Genomic DNA, 17,946 nt, shown 5'->3' on the forward strand with positions numbered 1-17,946 from the left:
GGGAGAGCTATAGTGGCAGGGGATTCTATTGTAAGGGGAACAGATAGATGTTTCTGTGCCCGCAATCGAGACTGCAGGATGGTATGTTGCCTCCCTGGTGCAAGGGTCAAGGATGTCTCGGAGCGGTTGCAGGACATTTTGGAGGGGGAGGGTGACCAGCCAGTTGTCGTGGTGTGTATAGGTACCAACGATATAGGTAAAAAATGGGATGAGGTCCTACAAGCTGAATTTAGGGAGCTAGGATTTAAATTCAAAAGTGGGACCTCAAAGGTAGCAATCTCAGGATTGCTACCAGCGCTACTTGCTAGTCAAAGTACGAATCGCAGGATAGCTCAGATGACTACGTGGTTTGAGGAGTGGTGCAGAAGGGAGGGATTCAAATTCCTGGGACATTGGAACCGGTTCTGGGGGAGGTGGGACCAGTACAAACCGGACGATCTGCATCTGGGCAGGACTGGAACCAATGTCCTAGGGGGAGTGTTTTCTAGTGCTGTTGGGAAGGGGTTAAACTAATATGGCACGGGGATGGGAACCTATGCAGGGAAACAGAGGGAAGTAGAATGGGGGCAGAAGCAAAAGATAGAAAGAAGAAAAGTAAAAGTGGAGGGCAGAGAAACCCAAGACAAAAATCAAAAAGGGCCACATTACAGCAAAATTCTAAAGGGGCAAAGTGTGTTAAAAAGACAAGCCTGAAGGCTCTGTGCCTCAATGCGAGGAGTATTCGGAATAAGGTAGACAAATTAACTGCACAAGCAGTAATTAATGAATATGATATAATTGGCATGACGGAGACATGGCTCCAGGGTGACCAAGGCTGGGAACTCAACATCCAGGAGTATTCAATATTCAGGAAGGATAGACAGAAAGGAAAAGGAGGTGGAGTAGCGTTGCTGGTTAAAGAGGAAATTAATACAATAGTAAAGAAGGACGTTAGCTTGGATGATGTGGAATCTGTATGGGTGGAGCTGCGGAATACCAAAGGGCAGAAAACGCTAGTGGGAGTTGTGTACAGACCACCAAACAGTAGTAGTGAGGTTGGGGACAGCATCAAACAAGAAATTAGGGTTGCGTGCAATAAAGATACAGCAGTTATCATGGGCGACTTTAATCAACATATAGATTGGGCTAGCCTAACTGGTAGCAATACGGTGGAGCAGGTTTTCCTGGAGTGTATAAGGGATGGTTTTCTCGACCAATATGTCGAGGAGCCATCTAGAGGGCTGGCCATCATAGGCTGGGTGATGTGTAATGAGAAAAGACTAATTAGCAATCTTGTTGTGCAAGGCACCTTGAGGAAGAGTGACCATAATATGGTAGAATTCTTAATTAAGATGGAGAGTGACACAGTTAATTCAGAGTCTAGGGTCCTGAACTTAAGGAAAGGTAACTTCGATGGCATGAGACGTGAATTGGCTAGAATAGACTGGCAAATGATACTTAAAGAGTTGACAATGGATAGGCAATGGCAAACATTTAAAAATCACATGGATGAACTTCAACAATTGTACATCTCTGTCTGGAGTAAAAATAAAACGGGGAAGGTGGCTCAACCGTGGCTAACAAGGGAAATTAAGGATAGTGTTAAATCCAAGAGGCATATAAATAAATTGGCTAGAAAAAGCAGCAAACCTGAGGACTGGGAGAATTTTATAATTCAGCAGAGGAGGACAAAGGGTTTAATTAGGAGGGGGAAAATAGAGTATGAGAGGAAGCTTGCCAGGAACATAAAAACTGACTGCAATGTTCTATAGATATGTGAAGAGAAAAAGATTAGTGAAGACAAACGTAGATCCCTTGCAGTCAGATCCAGGTGAATTTATAATGGGGATCAAAGAAATGGCAGAGCAGTTGAACAAACACTTTGGTTCTGTCTTCACGAAGGAAGATACAAATAACCTCCCGGAAATACTAGGGGACCGAGGGTCTAGTGAGAAGGAGGAATTGAAGGAAATCCTTATTAGGCGTGAAATTGTGTTAGGGAAATTGATGGGATTGAAGGCCGATAAATCCCCTTGGCCTGATAATCTGCATCCCAGAGTACTTAAGGAAGTAGCCTTAGAAATAGTGGATGCATTGGTGATCATTTTTCAAAAGTCTTATGGACTGGAGGGTTACTAATGTAACACCACTTTTTAAAAAAGGAAGGAGAGAAAACGGATAATTATAAACTGGCTAGCCTGACATCAGTAGTGGGGAAAATGTTGAAATCAATTATTAAAGATGAAATAGCAGCGCATTTGGAAAGCAGTGACAGGATCGGTCCAAGTCAGCATGGATTTATGAAAGGGAAATCATACTTGACAAATCTTCTGGATTTTTTGAGGATATAACTAGTAGAGTGGACATGGGAGAACCAGTGGATGTGCTGTATTTGGACTTTCAAAAGGCTTTTGACAAGGTCCCACACAAGAGATTGGTGTGACGTGGATAGAGAACTGCTTGGCAGACAGGAAGCAGAGAGTCGGGATAAACGGGTCCTTTTCAGAATGGCAGGCAGTGACTAGTGGGGTGCTGCAGGGCTCAGCTATTTACAATATGCATTCATGATTTAGATGAAGCAATTGAGTGTAATATCTCCAAGTTTGCAGATGACACTAAGCTGGGTGGCAGTGTGAGCTGTGAGGACGCTAAGAGGCTGCAGAGTGACTTGGACAGGTTAGGTGAGTGGGCAAATGCATGGCAGATGCAGTATAATGTGGATAAATTTAAGGTTATCCACTTTGGTGGCAAAAACACGAAGGCAGAATATTATCTGAATGGTGGCAGATTAGGAAAAGGGGAGGTGCAATGAGACCTGGGTGTCATGGTGCATCAGTCATTGAAAGTTGGCATGCAGGTACAGCAGGCAGTGAAGGCGGGAAATCGTAATTTTGGCCTTCATAGCTGGGGGTTTGAGTATAGGAGCAGGGAGGCCTTAATGCAGTTGTGCACGGCCTTAGTGAGGCCTCACCTGGAATATTGTGTGCAGTTTTGGTCTCCTAATCTGAAGAAGAACGTTCTTGCTATTGAGGGAGTGCAGCGAAGGTTCATCAAACTGATTCCCGGGATGGCAGGACTGACATATGAGGAGAGACTGGATCAACTGGGCCTGTATTCACTGGAGTTTACAAGGATGAAAGGGGATCTCATAGAAACATAAAAAAATTCTGACGGGGACTGGACAGGTTAGATGCAGGAAGAATGTTCCCAATGTTGGGGAAGTCCAGAACTGGGGGACACAGTCTAAGGATAAGGGGTGAGTCATTTAGGACCGAGATGAGGAGAAACTTCTTCACTCAGAGAGTTGTTAACCTGTGGAATTCCCTACCGCAGAGAGTTGTTGATGCCAGTTCATTGGATATATTCAAGAGGGAGTTAGATATGGCCCTAACGGCTAAAGGGATCAAGGGGTTTGGAGAGAAAGCAGGAAAGGGATACTGAAGGAATGATCAGCCATGATCTTATTAAATGGTGGTGCAGGCTCGAAGATGCCTGCATCTATTTTCTATGTTTCTATTGCAATGGGGGTTGACTATAAAAGTAGGGTAGTCTTGCTACAACTGTACAGGGCGTTGGTGAGCTCACACCTGGAGTCCTGCGTACAGTTTTGGTCTCCTTATTTAAGGAGTGCTATACTTGCATTGGAGGCAGTTTAGAGAAGATTCACGAGGTTGATTCCTAAGATGAAGGGGTTGTCTCATGAAAGAAGGTTGAGCAGGTCGGGCCTATACTCATTGGATTTAGAAGAATGAGAGGTGATATTATTGAAAGGTATAAGATTCTGAGGGGGCTGGACAGGGTCGATGCAGAGAGGATGTTTCCTCTCATGGGGAAATCTAGAACTAGGGTGCATAGTTTCAGAATAAGGGGTCGCACACTTAAAACGGAAATGAGGAAGAATTTCTTCTCTCAGAGGGCCGTGAATTTTTGAAATTCTTTACCCCAGAGAGCTGTGGAGGTTGGGTCATTGAATATATTTCAGGTGGAGATAGACAGATTTTTGAACTACAGGAAAATCAAAGGGTTATGGGTAACGGGCAGGAATGTGGAGTTGAGGCCAAGATCAGATCAGCAATGATCTTAATGAATGGCGGAGCAGGCTCAAAGGGCAAAATGGCTCACTCCTGCATTTATTTCTTATTTCTTATGGGAGGGCAGGGAGGGGAGGGGAGGGGAGGGGAGGGCAAGGAGTGGGGCAGGGAGGGAAGGGGAGGGTAAGGAGTGGGGCATGGAGTGGAGGAGAGGGGAGGGAATGAAAGAGGTGAGGGGAGAGGGGAGGAGGGGAGAGCGAAGGGTGGTTGGAGGGGAGAGTGGGAGGAGGGGAAAGCAAAGGGAGGGAGAAAGGAGGTGGTGGGGAAGGGGATTGGGAGAGAGGGGGAGCGGAGAAGGAGGGGGACTACAGGGAGAGAGGCCGGGCTTGGAAGGGGGAGGGAGATGGGGTTACATGCTGGGAAGCATGCAGTGGTGATGGAGAGAGGAAAGGAGAGGGGGTCTTACAAGGACCCGGACAATTTTTGTTTCCATTGATCGGTGAGAGAGTAATGGGTTTTTTAAGGTAATTACACAGAGAATTAAAGGAGAGGTTTAAAATATTCTTTATTCACTGGTGGTTAGAATATGGAATTCTCTGCCACAAACTGTTGTTGAAGCAGATTCCATACATTCTTTTAAATGGAAATGAGATAATTCTGAAAAGGAGGAATTTTGAAGCGTATGGGGAATGAGCAGGAGAAAGGGATTATGTGGCTCATGGGGAGAAAAACACTGGTGCACATTTGATGGGCCGGACGATCTGTTTCTGTGCTATAACACACTACGATACACTGAATAATGTTGAGTGTATTCCAATATGAGCAGTTTCATTGTGAGTTATCTGGTGAGCTTGAGGTTCATGGAGATATTGATTAGATATTGTGCAGAAAATGGCATACTCCCTCAGGGAGCTCATGCACTTCTTTGTCACTAAGATTGAGACCACCCATTCGGCTGCCTCTGCCACTTCCCTACCTTTCCCTAACCCACCAAGCCTAACGTACCCCAAGGTTCCCTCCTGCCCTAGCTCTGAACCCAGGAATTTCTCTAGTTGTTCTTTTATCTCCCCTCACACCCTCTCAAAACTCATTGTCTGTGAGACCCACATCCTGCTCTTTTTTTTTAGTAGCTCCTGGGATGTGGGCATCGCTAGCAAGGCCAACATTTATTTTCCACTCCTAGTTGCCCTAAAGAAGGTGGTGGTGAGCCACGTTCTTGACAACTAGGCCATTTCAGAGGGCAGTTAAGAGTCAACCACATTGCTGTGTCACATATAGGCCAGACCAGGTAAGGTGGCAAATTTCCTTCCGTAAAGGTTATTAGTAAACCAGATGGGTTTTTATGACAATCTAATAGTTTCATGGTCACTGATACTAGCTTTTTATTCCAGCAGTTTAAATTCAATTGCCATGATGGGATTTGAACTCACGTCTCGGTCCTCTGGATTATTAGTCCAGTAACATAACCACTATGCTACCGTACCCTCGACCCCATTCCCACTAAACTACTGATCATCCAACTTCTCTTCTTGGTCCCCATACTAATTGATATTGAAAATTGTTACCTCTCCTCAGGTACTGTCAAATCTGCCATCATCGCCCCTCTCCTCAAACAAAACTCCTTCAACCCCTCTGTCCTTGCAAACTACCACCCCATCTCCAACCTCCTTTTCCTCTCCAAAGTTCTTAAATGTGTTGTCGCTTTCCAAATCCGTGCTCATCTTTCCCATAACTCCAATGTTGAATCTCTCCAATCAGGTTTCTGTCCGTGTCTTAGCACTGAATCAGCTCTCATCAAAATCACAAATGCACCCTCTGTGACTGTGACCGTGGTACACTATCCCTCCTCATCCTTCTTAACCACACCATCCTCCCCCAACATATCTCCCCTGTGGTCCAACTCAGTGGGACTGCCCTTGCTTAGTTCCATTCTTAGCTATCTGATCATAGCCAAAGCATTTCCAGCATTCCCTTTGGAGTCCCCCAAAATCTGTCTTTTCCTCATCTACACACTGTCGCTTAGCAACAACAGGAAGGCCAATGGAATCTTGGCCTTTATTGCAAAGGCAATGGAGTATAACAGCAGGGAAGTCTTGCTACAGCTATACAGGGTATTGGTGAGGCCACACCTAGAATACTGCATACAGTTTTGGTTTCCATATTTACATCCAGCCTTGGATGAGCTACAATTTCCTCGAGATAAGCATTGTGAAGATCAAAGCCATTGTCTTCAAATCCCGACTGCCAAACTTTATTTTTGTTCTGGGAGAATCAGAAGCCAGAGAAGCTGGCTGTCATTTCCATCATAATGAATTAATATGATGGCGATTAATGAGGTTTGCCAACCACCTTAATTAACCAAGATGTTCTTTTGCTGTTCTGATCACCAGAATGATTATTGGGCTGACTGAAACAGAAGTAGGCTGTTTACATCCGATGTTCTTAAGTCAGCTCATTAGCATAACATTAGGGATGGATTTGGGTGAATCTAAAGAGTAGACAAGTGGTGGGAGACGAAAATTGTGTACGTCAAATCAAAATTAGTATCAGCTGTGGCTCAGTGGAGCACTCACCCCTCAGAGTCAGAATGTTGTGGGTTCAAGTCCCACTCCAGAGCACAAAATCTAAGCTGAAACTCCAGTGCAGTACTGAGCAATGTACTTCCTAATTTATTGGGGGTGCATGACACCTTCAGAGTTTTGCACATGTGTGACATTTAACTTGGCAACTATAGAATCAGGATGCAAAGATGCAAGGCGTAGGTAAGTCTCAATGCCTGCTTCAGGATATTCAACTTCCCCCTTAAAATATATGGAAAAAGAACTAGATTTTCCTTAAAATGTGAATTTTAGTAATGATTCTGCTGAGATAAATAACTCACTTTAGGGTTTATGAGCACTTCCAACTTTATTAGATGCAAGGTTCATTTCTACGAAACAGTTGAACAAGACATCCCACTATTATAATCATATAACTAATCAGAGTCGCACCGAGATTCAAGTCACAGGCTCTGCGACAGAGGTACCCCTCGCAGCAACGACATAACCTCCCACCTCACAGGGTCAGCTCCTTTGGCATCGGTTCATCTTTGAGGCCTGCTATGAGGTTATTGACAGTCAGCTGAGCCATGGCGGTGCGAGTGGCGATGGTGGCACTTGCGACATGTGGCAGAATAACTGGAAATACAAATGAAAAATAAACCTTTTCTTAGGCATGGGCCATGACTCACTTCAAGCATTTATAAATTGAGCAGCAGAGAGAAATGGGTTTTAATATTGTATATATTTTATGTTGCAACACAGCAAAATCAAAATTACACAATGTATTAAAGAATAACAAGTTTTTCCAATTTTGTAACTTACCACAGTTTTTCAGTGCAAAGAGAGGGTGGTCGGTGGGTAATGGCTCAGGAACTGTGACATCCAATCCCGCTGCAGCGATCTGACCAGTAGTCAGAGCCTGATAAAGGTTATCCTGGTTCACCACAGCTCCTCTGTGGAAGACAAGAAGACCCTGAACATTCAGCAGATCGGAGATGTTTCCCTGAATACTGCAAGCATGACCTGAATTAGAAAACTGATCATTCTCTCATTCCACGATCTGCAGGGTTAAAATGAGGCTGCTGCGGAGACAGTGCCAGACTTGTTTTGAGCTTATTTGGTGGTTAGCCGCTGCTCAGAAGCAGACCAGGATTTACCACCAGTGTTCTCACTAGCCTGTGATTTCCCCATTATTTATAAAACTCAAAATACTGTTGGCCTTTTTTATGACTTTATTTACACTTTCAAAGAATTATGTATGTCAATCACTAGATCACTCTGTTCATCGACACCCTTCGGCATCTTTCCATCAATTGAATACTCCCATTCCATTTTTTCCTCACAATCTGTTTACCTCCCATTTATCCACATTAAATTGCATCTGCCCATTCTGCTAACCTGTATACATCTGTCTGAAGTTTTACAGTCCTGCTCACTGTTGGCTAATCCCCATACTTCTGTGCCTATAGCAAACTTTGATGTTGTGTCTCCTATACTCAAGTCCAAATCATCTATATATACCAAGAATAAAGGTTGAACCCTGGGTTACACTACTTCCAACCCTTCTCCGATCCCAGCAACAGCCATCTACTCTAGCCCTCAACCAACTGTCTATCCATGCTGCTCTTATAACACATACCTTAATTTTTCTAACAAACCTCTTGTGAGACACCTTAGCGAATCATTCTAAAAATCCATATAAACAACATCAACTGCATTCCCTTATCTATCCAATCAATCAGTTACTTCTGCAAAAAAAACTCTATAACTTGCCTTTAACAAATACATGCTGGTTGTTGTTGATTAACCCATGCATTTCTAAATGCTAACTAATCTTATCTTATATTATGGATTCTAAGAGTTTGCCCACAACTAACTAACTGATCTATAGCCATGTTGCCCAATCGAAATTTTAGCCACATGCACTAATTTTAGTATAAAATGCCTTACATACAATACAGGTAAATGTACTTCACATGTATATTTATATACAATATCTTCCACCATTCAATAACCAAGGAAGTAAAGTGCTCACAATGATCAAAAAACACTTGCACACACTGTTTTTTATCTTACCATTTTACCAACAATTGCACATAAAAAGTCAAAGTTCATATGCTGTGCAATGAACATTGAGATCACATGTCCAACAACGGTGTCTAGTACTCATCAGAAATGAAATTAGTCACAGCTGGATTTCCAATTAGTCACATCTGGTTAGTGGCCTTGGACTGCTCCTGGGCATGGCCAAGGGTGCCATCAGCCGGTCCAGGCAGCGGGCGGTCGAGGGGGTCGTTCAGCCCGACTGCCTGCCTCTCTTCCGTGCTTACATCCGGGCCAGGATGTCCTTAGAGATGGAGCACGTGGTGTCCACCAGTACGCTCGCGGCCTTCTGCGAGAGGTGGGCGTCGGAGGGACTGGAGTGCATTGTCACCCCCGGCAACCAAATTTTAATTTGACTTTATATGTTTTAAGGTTTAATTTGTTTTAATTGCCGGGTTTTAGTGTCCCCCTCCCCTTTTATAGGGGGCACTTGTAAATTATATGATTTTAATGCCCAAAAAACCCCCCCACAAAAAAAACCCCAAAAATAAATAAATAAATAAAAAGAGGGCAGTTAAAAGTGTCTGGAGTGTTCCCCAGATCGGGGGGCACATGATCTAATGTTTATTTTGTCCCCCCTCAAAAGAGTTGTGGTTAGTGGCCCTGGACTGCTCCTGGGCATGGCGAAGGGTGCCATCAGCCGGTCCAGGCAGCGGGCGGTCGAGGGGGTCGTTCAGCCTGACTGCCTGCCTCACTTCCGCGCGTACATCCGGTCCAGGGTGTCCCTAGAGATGGAGCACGCGGTGTCCACCGGTACGCTCGCGGCCTTCCGCGAGAGGTGGGCGCCGGAGGGACTGGATTGCATCATTACCCCCGGCAACCAAATTTTAATTTGATTTTATATGTTTTAAAGTTTAATTTGTTTTAATTGCCGGTTTTAGTGTCCCCCTCCCGTTTTATAGGGGGCACTTGTAAACTATATGGTTTTAATGCCCCCAAAAAACAATCACAAAAAACCCCACAAAAAAACCCCACAAAAAAACACAAAAAACTTTAAAAAAAAATAAAGGGGCAGTTAAAAGTGTCTGGAGTGTCCCCCAGATAGGGGGCACTTGATCTAATGTTTATTTTGTTCCCCCCCCCAAAAGAGTTGTGGTTAGTGGCCCATTATTTAAAGGGGCTGCTCCTCAATTTCTGGCTGCACTTCAGTCCCACACTCCTGATCTTTGGGCACCCTGTGCGGAGGGGAGCGGGTAGGTCCGAGGGCCTCCTCATAGGACTACTCCTGGGCACGGCCAAGGGTGCCATCAGCCGGTCCAGGCAGCGGGCGGTTGAGGGGGTCGTTCAGCCTGACTGCCTGCCTCTCTCCTGTGCTTACATCCGGGCCAGGGTGTCCCTAGAGATAGAGCACGTGGTGTCCACCGGTACGCTCGCGGCCTTCCGCGAGAGGTGGGCGCCGGAGGGACTGGAGTGCATCATCACCCCCGGCAACCAAATTTTTATTTGATTTTATATGTTTTAAAGTTTAATTTGTTTTAATTGCTGGGTTTTTAGTGTCCCCCTCCCCTTTTATAGGGGGCACTTGTAAAATTTATGATTTTAAAGCCCCAAAAAAACACAACCCCCCCCCCCCAAAAAAAAACCCAAAAAAGGGAAAAAGGGCCTTGAAAAATGTTTGGAGTGTCCCCCAGATTGGAGGAAACTTGACTTAACTGTTTTATTGGTATCCAACCAAACGAGTTGTGGTTAGTGGCCAACTATCGGGCAACACTGCTCTTTAGTCACCTGGTCTAGCCTTCCCTTCCTTTGAATAAAGGTGTCTCAACTCAAATATCAGAGAGCATAACTCAATCATTTCATAAGGATGACTGTTGTAGGAAGTGGGGAGGGGGAAGATGAAGACGTGTTGTTGATCTAGAGTAGGAGAAGCTTTACACTGTATTGGACTGAGCTGTAAGTGATCTTGGATGCTCATTACTGACACAGAGTGGAAAAATAAGTAGGGAAGTGTTGCATTTATCAACCCCAGATCCCACACATTGATGGTGCAAAAATCACCCACTGTTGGGCCTACATAAAGCCTGAATATGTTTTACATATATAGAATACAAAAATAGACATGTGCATTACATTGGATCAAAGTGACAGCAGTCTCACATATAGAATCAAGTACCCCGCAATACCAATATATATTTTATCAATAGATTTGAAGGACAGGCTACATTTATAGGGAATGTGGATAGTCACTCCTAATTGGTAAGAAGTACTACAGTAAATGCTTAGAAAATATAGAATTTACCAATATTTCGCAAAGATTCCTGGTACCTTTCCCCTGCAGAGGAGAAGAACCCCTTTCTGGACTTTTAAAATGAGTTTAAATGGGGAGACAAAGCCTGCAGGGGAAAAAAGGGGATGCATTCATGGAGACCCCCCCCCCCCCAGTGTTTGGACTCATAGGAAAGGGAATTTAATTTGGAACTATCTACCAGAAAGTTTGAAATCCTAAAGTGCACATGGAAGAAACTACGAACTTTAATCAAATTTGGGATTTTTAAAAGATGAAAGTTGGGTCGGCAAGAAAAGGGGTGGGGTCCATCTCTAAAGGGCCAGGTTGGACATTGGAGCTAATCAAATTGTCTGGGAACTGTTTGCTCTCGAAAACATGCCCCTAGAAAACATTAGCATTCAAACAATTGACCATGGAAGAAACAGTATCATCCCCCACAGAGGATCCAAATGTCACATACATATTCCAACATCTTTTCAACAGGCATAGAAATATCTTGCTCAGGCCAGACTAGCACAATGGACGAGAGCTTATCAACTTCGAAAAGCCTATTAACGCCAGATTAAAACCACTTAATCAAGTTTCAGTTAGCTGGGCTGCACAATCGAAACAAAGAGCTGGGCAGGATTTGGGGGGGGGAGATAAGAAAGCCTTTTTGGGGTATATCTATCCCCCAGTTTTACAAGGAAAAACTAATAGAAGACAGACTCGAACAGAACACAAACTTACAGAACACAAACTTACAGGACACAGACTCGAACACAGACAGAGACACAAGCAGCCGGAGTGAAGAAATGGAGTCGTGAAGGAAACTACAAGAAATCGTCAAGGACCGACCGAGCACGAGGCCCACGAAACGGAAGGTTGTCAGCAACCAAATTGACAAACCCGGGCTACCACAACCAGCAAAACGACCAACTGAAACCAACTCAGCAAAAACCGAAGAATCGACATTTATTTCCATTCTACAATCTACTTCTGAACGACCCAACGGTTGAGAAATGACCAAAAAGGACTAACTAAAACTATTCCTAACCAAAGAAAGTGGGTACTTATCCCATACATCCAAAACACAACTTACCGCATCAACGGATGCACCCCAACTGAAAACTATGCAGTCCGAAGTCCTCTCCTCCGTCCGGGGTGCGGCTCGCCAAGTGCAGCGAACCCCTAAACCTAGATTCACCGGCAACTGTCTAAAGGGATTGGTGAGCATAGCCCCTGAACCCCCAGAGCTATAACTTAGTTAGTTAAGGGAATTGGGAGGGGGGAGGCTGGGATAACTTGTGTAATGTATCTGCATTCTCCTCTTTACCCCATTTAGAGTTTAAGCTGTATTCTTTTCCCCACAGGCTGTAATTTGACACTTTATTCAATGTGTTGTACCCCTCAGGGTGCTGGTATTAATATTGTTATTAAAGGTGTGCCTTTTTACTTCTTTTTAAACACAATAAAGCCATACCTGCTTCCTACCTTGAAACCGATTGCCTGTCCAAGTCTGTCACAGTCCCTTCATAATTCCAGTGTCTAGAACCAAGGGTGTGGGAGCGATTCGGAACTGCTCATCTAAGGTCAGAAGGGAAAACTGACCCCCTGAAAACCATCCCTTACAAAACATAGAAGTCTTTTTAAAAATGTGTATGAAGGTAAATGTTCAGCCAGTCCTGTACTCGGTACATGGCCAAGGTGGCCATTAACCAGTCCAGGCAGTGAGCGGTCGAGGGGGTCGTTCAGCCCGACTGCCTGCCCCTCTTCCACGAGTAAGACAGGGTGTCCCTGGAGATGGTGCATGCGGTGTCCACCGGTACGCTCGCAGCCTTCCGCGAGAGGTGGGCACCGGAGGGACTGGAGTGCATCATCACCCCTGACAACCAAATTTTAATTTGATCTGTTTAATGTCCAAAGTTTAATTTGTTCATTTGTCGGTTTTGGTGCCCCCTTTAATAAGGGGGCATTTGATTTACAGGTTCAACTAATATAGTTGTACTCGGTACACAAGGCTAAAAAAAATCCCACCTGGAAACACCTCAGTAAACCGCTGCGTCCATGACTCACCTGCTCGTGTTGATAAATACTGCCGTGCTTTTCATTTTTGAAAACAAATGTTTGTTGCACAAGCCGTTTGTCTCAGGGGTCAAGGCACAGTGCACTGTCACAAAGTCCGATTGCTCCGCCAGTTTATCCAGAGGCACTGCATTGGAAGAACCGACATCAGTAATTTTATTGTCCTAAACAACTGAACTTTCCATTTTCAATACCTTTAGTCTGATTTATGGAATGAACAACTCTTTACCTCACCTTTAAGTCCAGTGGTTGTATAGCTGTCTGAATAAGGCTTTATCCATCAGTTACCATTTAAGTGATTTACATATCTTCCAGAAAAAGCCATTGCACAAGCCTTAAACTGTGGAATGCCCCTTTTTCAGCGTTTCCTTTCCCCAGAGTGAGACAAATATCTCATTCAGTGATGGGCTTTCCAATGTCAGAATGTAACTAGCACTGGAGTGTTGCTTGGGTTGACCACCTTCAAAACTTCACTCCATGCATTTGAAAAGGTCCCTCACCTATCAGACCTTGCTAAGGCTGTCCTGTGAGAAATCAGAGGGGCATAGCTACAGTGCCAAAATGTCTCACCATGCCAGTACACCAGGACATCTTTGTGGAAAATTGTCCTTGTATGTTCAGTCCACAAAAAGTAGGACAAATCCAACCTGGCCAATTACAACTCCATCAGCCTACTCCCAATTATCATTAAGTGATATATCGCTGGGTTAAAATCCTGAAATTCCCTATCTAACAGCATTGTGGGAACACCTTCACCACACGGACTGTAGTGGATCATCACCACCTTCTCAACGGCATCTAGGGACAGGCAAGAAATGTCGGTGTTGCCAGCAATGCCCACATCACAAGAATGAATACATAAAAAAAGGTTATACAGGTTTCTGGTCAACTGTGTCCTGTTCTAGCCAGTGAGAAACAAAGAAACATTTGAGTGCTGGAAGCATAGCTGGAGGTGAAAAGCGTAGAATCATGCAAGGAATAAGAACATGCAGCACTGTGAGGGGTGTGGGAGTGTAGGGTTGCACTAGCTGGATGAAATAAGTTGAACCGAATGGCCTCTCATCCTCAAGCAACTTGTGATCTTCTCATAAGAACATAATTAGAAGCAGGGGTAGGTCATACAGCCCCTCGAGCCTACTCCGCCATTTAATAAGATCAACCTCAGCTTCACTTTCCTACCCTATCCCCATATCCCTCGAGTCCAATGAGTTCTCACGAGAGATGGTTATTTAAACCAATCCCCAAAAGTAATTTATCCTGATTATACCACACCATTTGGAGGGGAGAGGACCAGTAGCTGTCACAGTGACTTGTGGGAGAGATGAACCAGTACCATATGTCAGCAGTATGTCAGTTAATCTCTTCAACTTGATCTTCAATTTTCTGTGCATCTAGCTTCACAGAGAAGGACACAATGGATTCATAGTTCAGTATCAATGCAGACACGGGCTTTTCCCTATTAGTGGTTTATGTTGGCAACGAGATTAATTACACCACATTATAATACAGAACTAGTCAATCTCCCATGGCATTATACACGGGGAGTTGGGACCAAGGAGGCGATGTTCCTCAGGGGCTTCTCCTGGTCTGCTGCCGTAACTTTGCTTGAAGTTCAATGGAAACCCCGTTTACGTATGTAAGTGGGTTTTCCACTGAAGTTAGGCAGCGGAGTGGGAGAATCCCGAGGAAATACACCCTCCCCCATACCAAAGTGTAATCTTTAGGTGAAGCGTGGTTAGAGGATGGGGATAATTAGACCAGGGTTGCAGATTATAATTCAGTCCCCATTTTAAAGTTGTACCTTCTGCCCTTATTTCTATTTTATTTTTCTATTAAATACATTATAAATTCTTACACTCATGTTTAAATCAGAGACTGCCTATGTAAACTGAGCATGCTGTAATTACGTGCTTCCTCCAGTGGCAATGCTGTAGCACCTCCACTGATGGGAGTGTGACAAGTTTACATATGGCAGTTTCAATTATAAATGTGGACATACTCTCTTTACTCACATTGAAGAAAGAACTAAATATTCTAATATTTTAATTCTTACTATAATAAGTGGGGGTTTTAGGATATGGTGACATACCTTACAAGAGATTTTTTTTTTAACCCATTTACAATTAATTATGCTAAACCTATATAAAACACTGGTTCGGCCCCAGCTGGAGTATTGTGCCCACTTCTGGGCACCAAACTTTAGGAAGAATGTGAAGGCTTTGGAGGGGGTACAGAAGAGATTTACTAGAATGGTTCCAGTTGTGTGGATAGACTGGAGGAGCTGGGATTGTTCTCCTTAGAGCAGAGAAGGCTGAGGAGATTTGATAGAGATGTTTAAAATCACAAAGGGTTTAGATAGAGCAAATAAAGAGAAACTGTTTCCAATGGCTGAAGGGTCGATAAGTGTGTTTAAAAATATCCACAAAAAAAATTGGTTGAAGGATATGGAACATTTATAGAATCATAGAATAGTACAACACAGAAGGTTCATTGCATCTGTGCCGGCTCTCTTGAAGAGCAATCTGGTTAGTCCCACTTCCCCACTTTTTCCCTGTATCCCTGCAATTTTTTCTTCTTTAAGTATTTATCCAATTCCCTTTTGAAGGCTACTATTGAATCTGTATCCACCACCTTAACAGGCAGTGCATTCCAAATCCTCTGCATAAAACCGTTTTTCCTCATGTCGCCTATGTTTCGGTTGCCAATCACCTTAAATCTGTATATCGACCCTTCAGCCATTGGGTAAAACTCCCATTCCTATGGCAGTGGTCAGATTAGTCTTCTACGTGGAGCATAGTTGTGATACTTAGCTGCTACTCTGGCCTCAGGGTCTTTTGGGCCACAACTTTTAATAAAAGAATTTGATTCATTGTAGCTACTTCTAAATTACCGAGGTCAATCAGACAGTAGTTTTGACTGGTCATAAGTTTCAGGCTGCAGGTCAGTGACTGGCTTTCATTCTTTTTTTCCCCTAACTAGATTGTTTTACACATGTACAAAGTGTGGTGTCTGGCATCTGATTAACACGTACTAGACACAAAACTTTCACATAGTGCACAGATGTATGGTTTCTCCATTCCTTACGCAGAACATCTGCTCACAACATTTACTAAGAATCCAACATTATGAGGAAAAGTTAGATGTGGATAAATGGGAGAAAAGGATAATAATCCCAAAATATTTCATCTTCAATTAAAAAATGGAGTGCAGGACGCTGGCTACCCATATAGAGAGTTCCTGATCTCAGCCACGTTCATCACAGGAAGGGGAGGGGGGGGAAAGACAGACATAAGAAAAAAAGACTTGCATTTATATAGTGCCTTTCATGACCACCGTAAATCTCAAAACGCTTTACAGCCAATAAAAAACTTTTGGAGTGTAGTCATTGTTGTAATGTGGGAAGTGCGGCAGCCAATTTGCACACACGCAAGCTCCCATAAACAATGTGATAATGACCAGATATTCTGTTTTTTTTATTATGTTGATTGAGGGATAAATATTGGCCAGGACACTGGGGATAACTCCCCTGCTCTTCTTCGAAATAATGTTATGGGATCTTTTACGTCCACCTGAGAGAGCAGATGGGGCCTCGGTTTAACGTCTCATCCGTAAGACAGCACCGCCGACAGTGCAGCACTCACTCAGCAGTGCACTGGAGTGTCAGCCTAGATTTATGCACTCAAGTCCCACTTGAACCCACAACCTTCTGACTCAGAGGCGAGTGTGCTACCCACTGAGCCACAATTGACACTCAGGCACCTCAGTGTGGCTGGATCAGAAAGGTCCCCTGCATAATTAGACTTATTGACGCAGGAAAGATTACAAAATTGAGAAGTTAATATATATAAAATTACAAAAAGATGTTTACATTGTTGCCTAGCAACATCACAAATAGCAAAATTTAAAAATGAATAACATATTGCAGGGCACCTTCCTGCCCGCTGTTGACGAGCGAGGCACAATTCATGACAATTAAAGGAGGGGAATTTATTTTAAAATAATAAGATTGGGAAATTCTTGATTCAAATTAAATGCGATGTGATGATTTGGTAGGGTGATACTGAATCTTATAGATCAGGAAGATCCCAGGTCTGTGCTGACTTAACGGTTCCCAGCCAGGATATAGCTGTAGGGATGCTATACTTGGTATTAGGCCTTAGGGCCAAGGAGAGGAAAATCAGTCAAGGACCCTGCTCCTGATGCTAGTCCAATGATCCCATTAGAAAGTGCCGGTGGGCAGATGTTGGCTGAGGGCAGGATTGGTAATGGCTATGATGGCTCCCTTTGGTTGAAAAACTGGCTGGCACTCATGGCCCAGACTCACACAAGAATCGTCACTTAAGCAAGGTAGTGGAGGATGGCTGCTGTCTGTGAAACCTTTTCCAAAGCATCAAGTCAGTGGCATCAGGAGAAAACAGCATAAAAGGGAACGGTGGGATTTGATGGAAAATCAAACATGGCCAAAAATAAGATGATTTTATTTTAATTAATATCTAAATGATAGTTGTAATTACTAGAATAGATTACTAGCATGGGTTGTTGAACAAGTAACCTTAAATGAGTTTCAATTAGGAATTAGACAGGATCTTGTCAACAATTGTTTTTAAATTAGTTCCTGGGATGTGGGTGTTGCTGGCAAGTCATTCCTGAGATTTAGGGTTATTAAAAAATCCAAGGATGCATAGGTGGGCTAGGGGCATTAAAGATCTTCTCCTGCCTGAAACTGTTGAGAATGAATTTTTTTTTAAACATTGTGAGATGTGGCCATTGCTGGTAAGGCCGGTAGTTATTGCCCATTCCAAGTTGAGAAGGTGGTGGTGGGCCGCCTTCTTCAACTGCAATTCTTTGATGCAACGGATTGGCTTGCTGGGGCACTTCAGAGGGCATTTATGTGGGACTGGAGTCACATATAGGCTAGACTGGGTAATGATAGCCAATTTGTTTCCCTAAAGAACATTAGTGAATCAGTTCGATTTTTAAGACAATCCAACAGCCTTTGTGA

The 17,946-nt window shown here is 43.7% G+C and overlaps 1 protein-coding gene across 2 annotated transcripts in view; it reads right to left on the reverse strand.

The window, feature by feature from the left end:
- Positions 1-6,898: 6,898 nt before the first annotated feature.
- Positions 6,899-17,946, reverse strand: part of LOC139264324 (glyoxylate reductase/hydroxypyruvate reductase-like) — a 110,291-nt gene continuing 99,243 nt past the window's right edge. For both annotated transcript variants that reach the window (XM_070880608.1, XM_070880598.1), the window contains exons 7-9: positions 12,936-13,071; positions 7,373-7,503; positions 6,899-7,186 (exon numbers count right to left, since the gene is read on the reverse strand). In XM_070880608.1, coding sequence (XP_070736709.1) covers positions 7,065-7,186; positions 7,373-7,503; positions 12,936-13,071 — 389 coding nt within the window. In that variant the 3' untranslated portion in view covers positions 6,899-7,064. The remainder of the gene's footprint in view (positions 7,187-7,372; positions 7,504-12,935; positions 13,072-17,946) is intronic.

The sequence above is a fragment of the Pristiophorus japonicus genome, chromosome 1, assembly GCF_044704955.1.
Source record: "Pristiophorus japonicus isolate sPriJap1 chromosome 1, sPriJap1.hap1, whole genome shotgun sequence".
In the NCBI taxonomy this organism is placed as follows: domain Eukaryota; kingdom Metazoa; phylum Chordata; class Chondrichthyes; family Pristiophoridae; genus Pristiophorus; species Pristiophorus japonicus.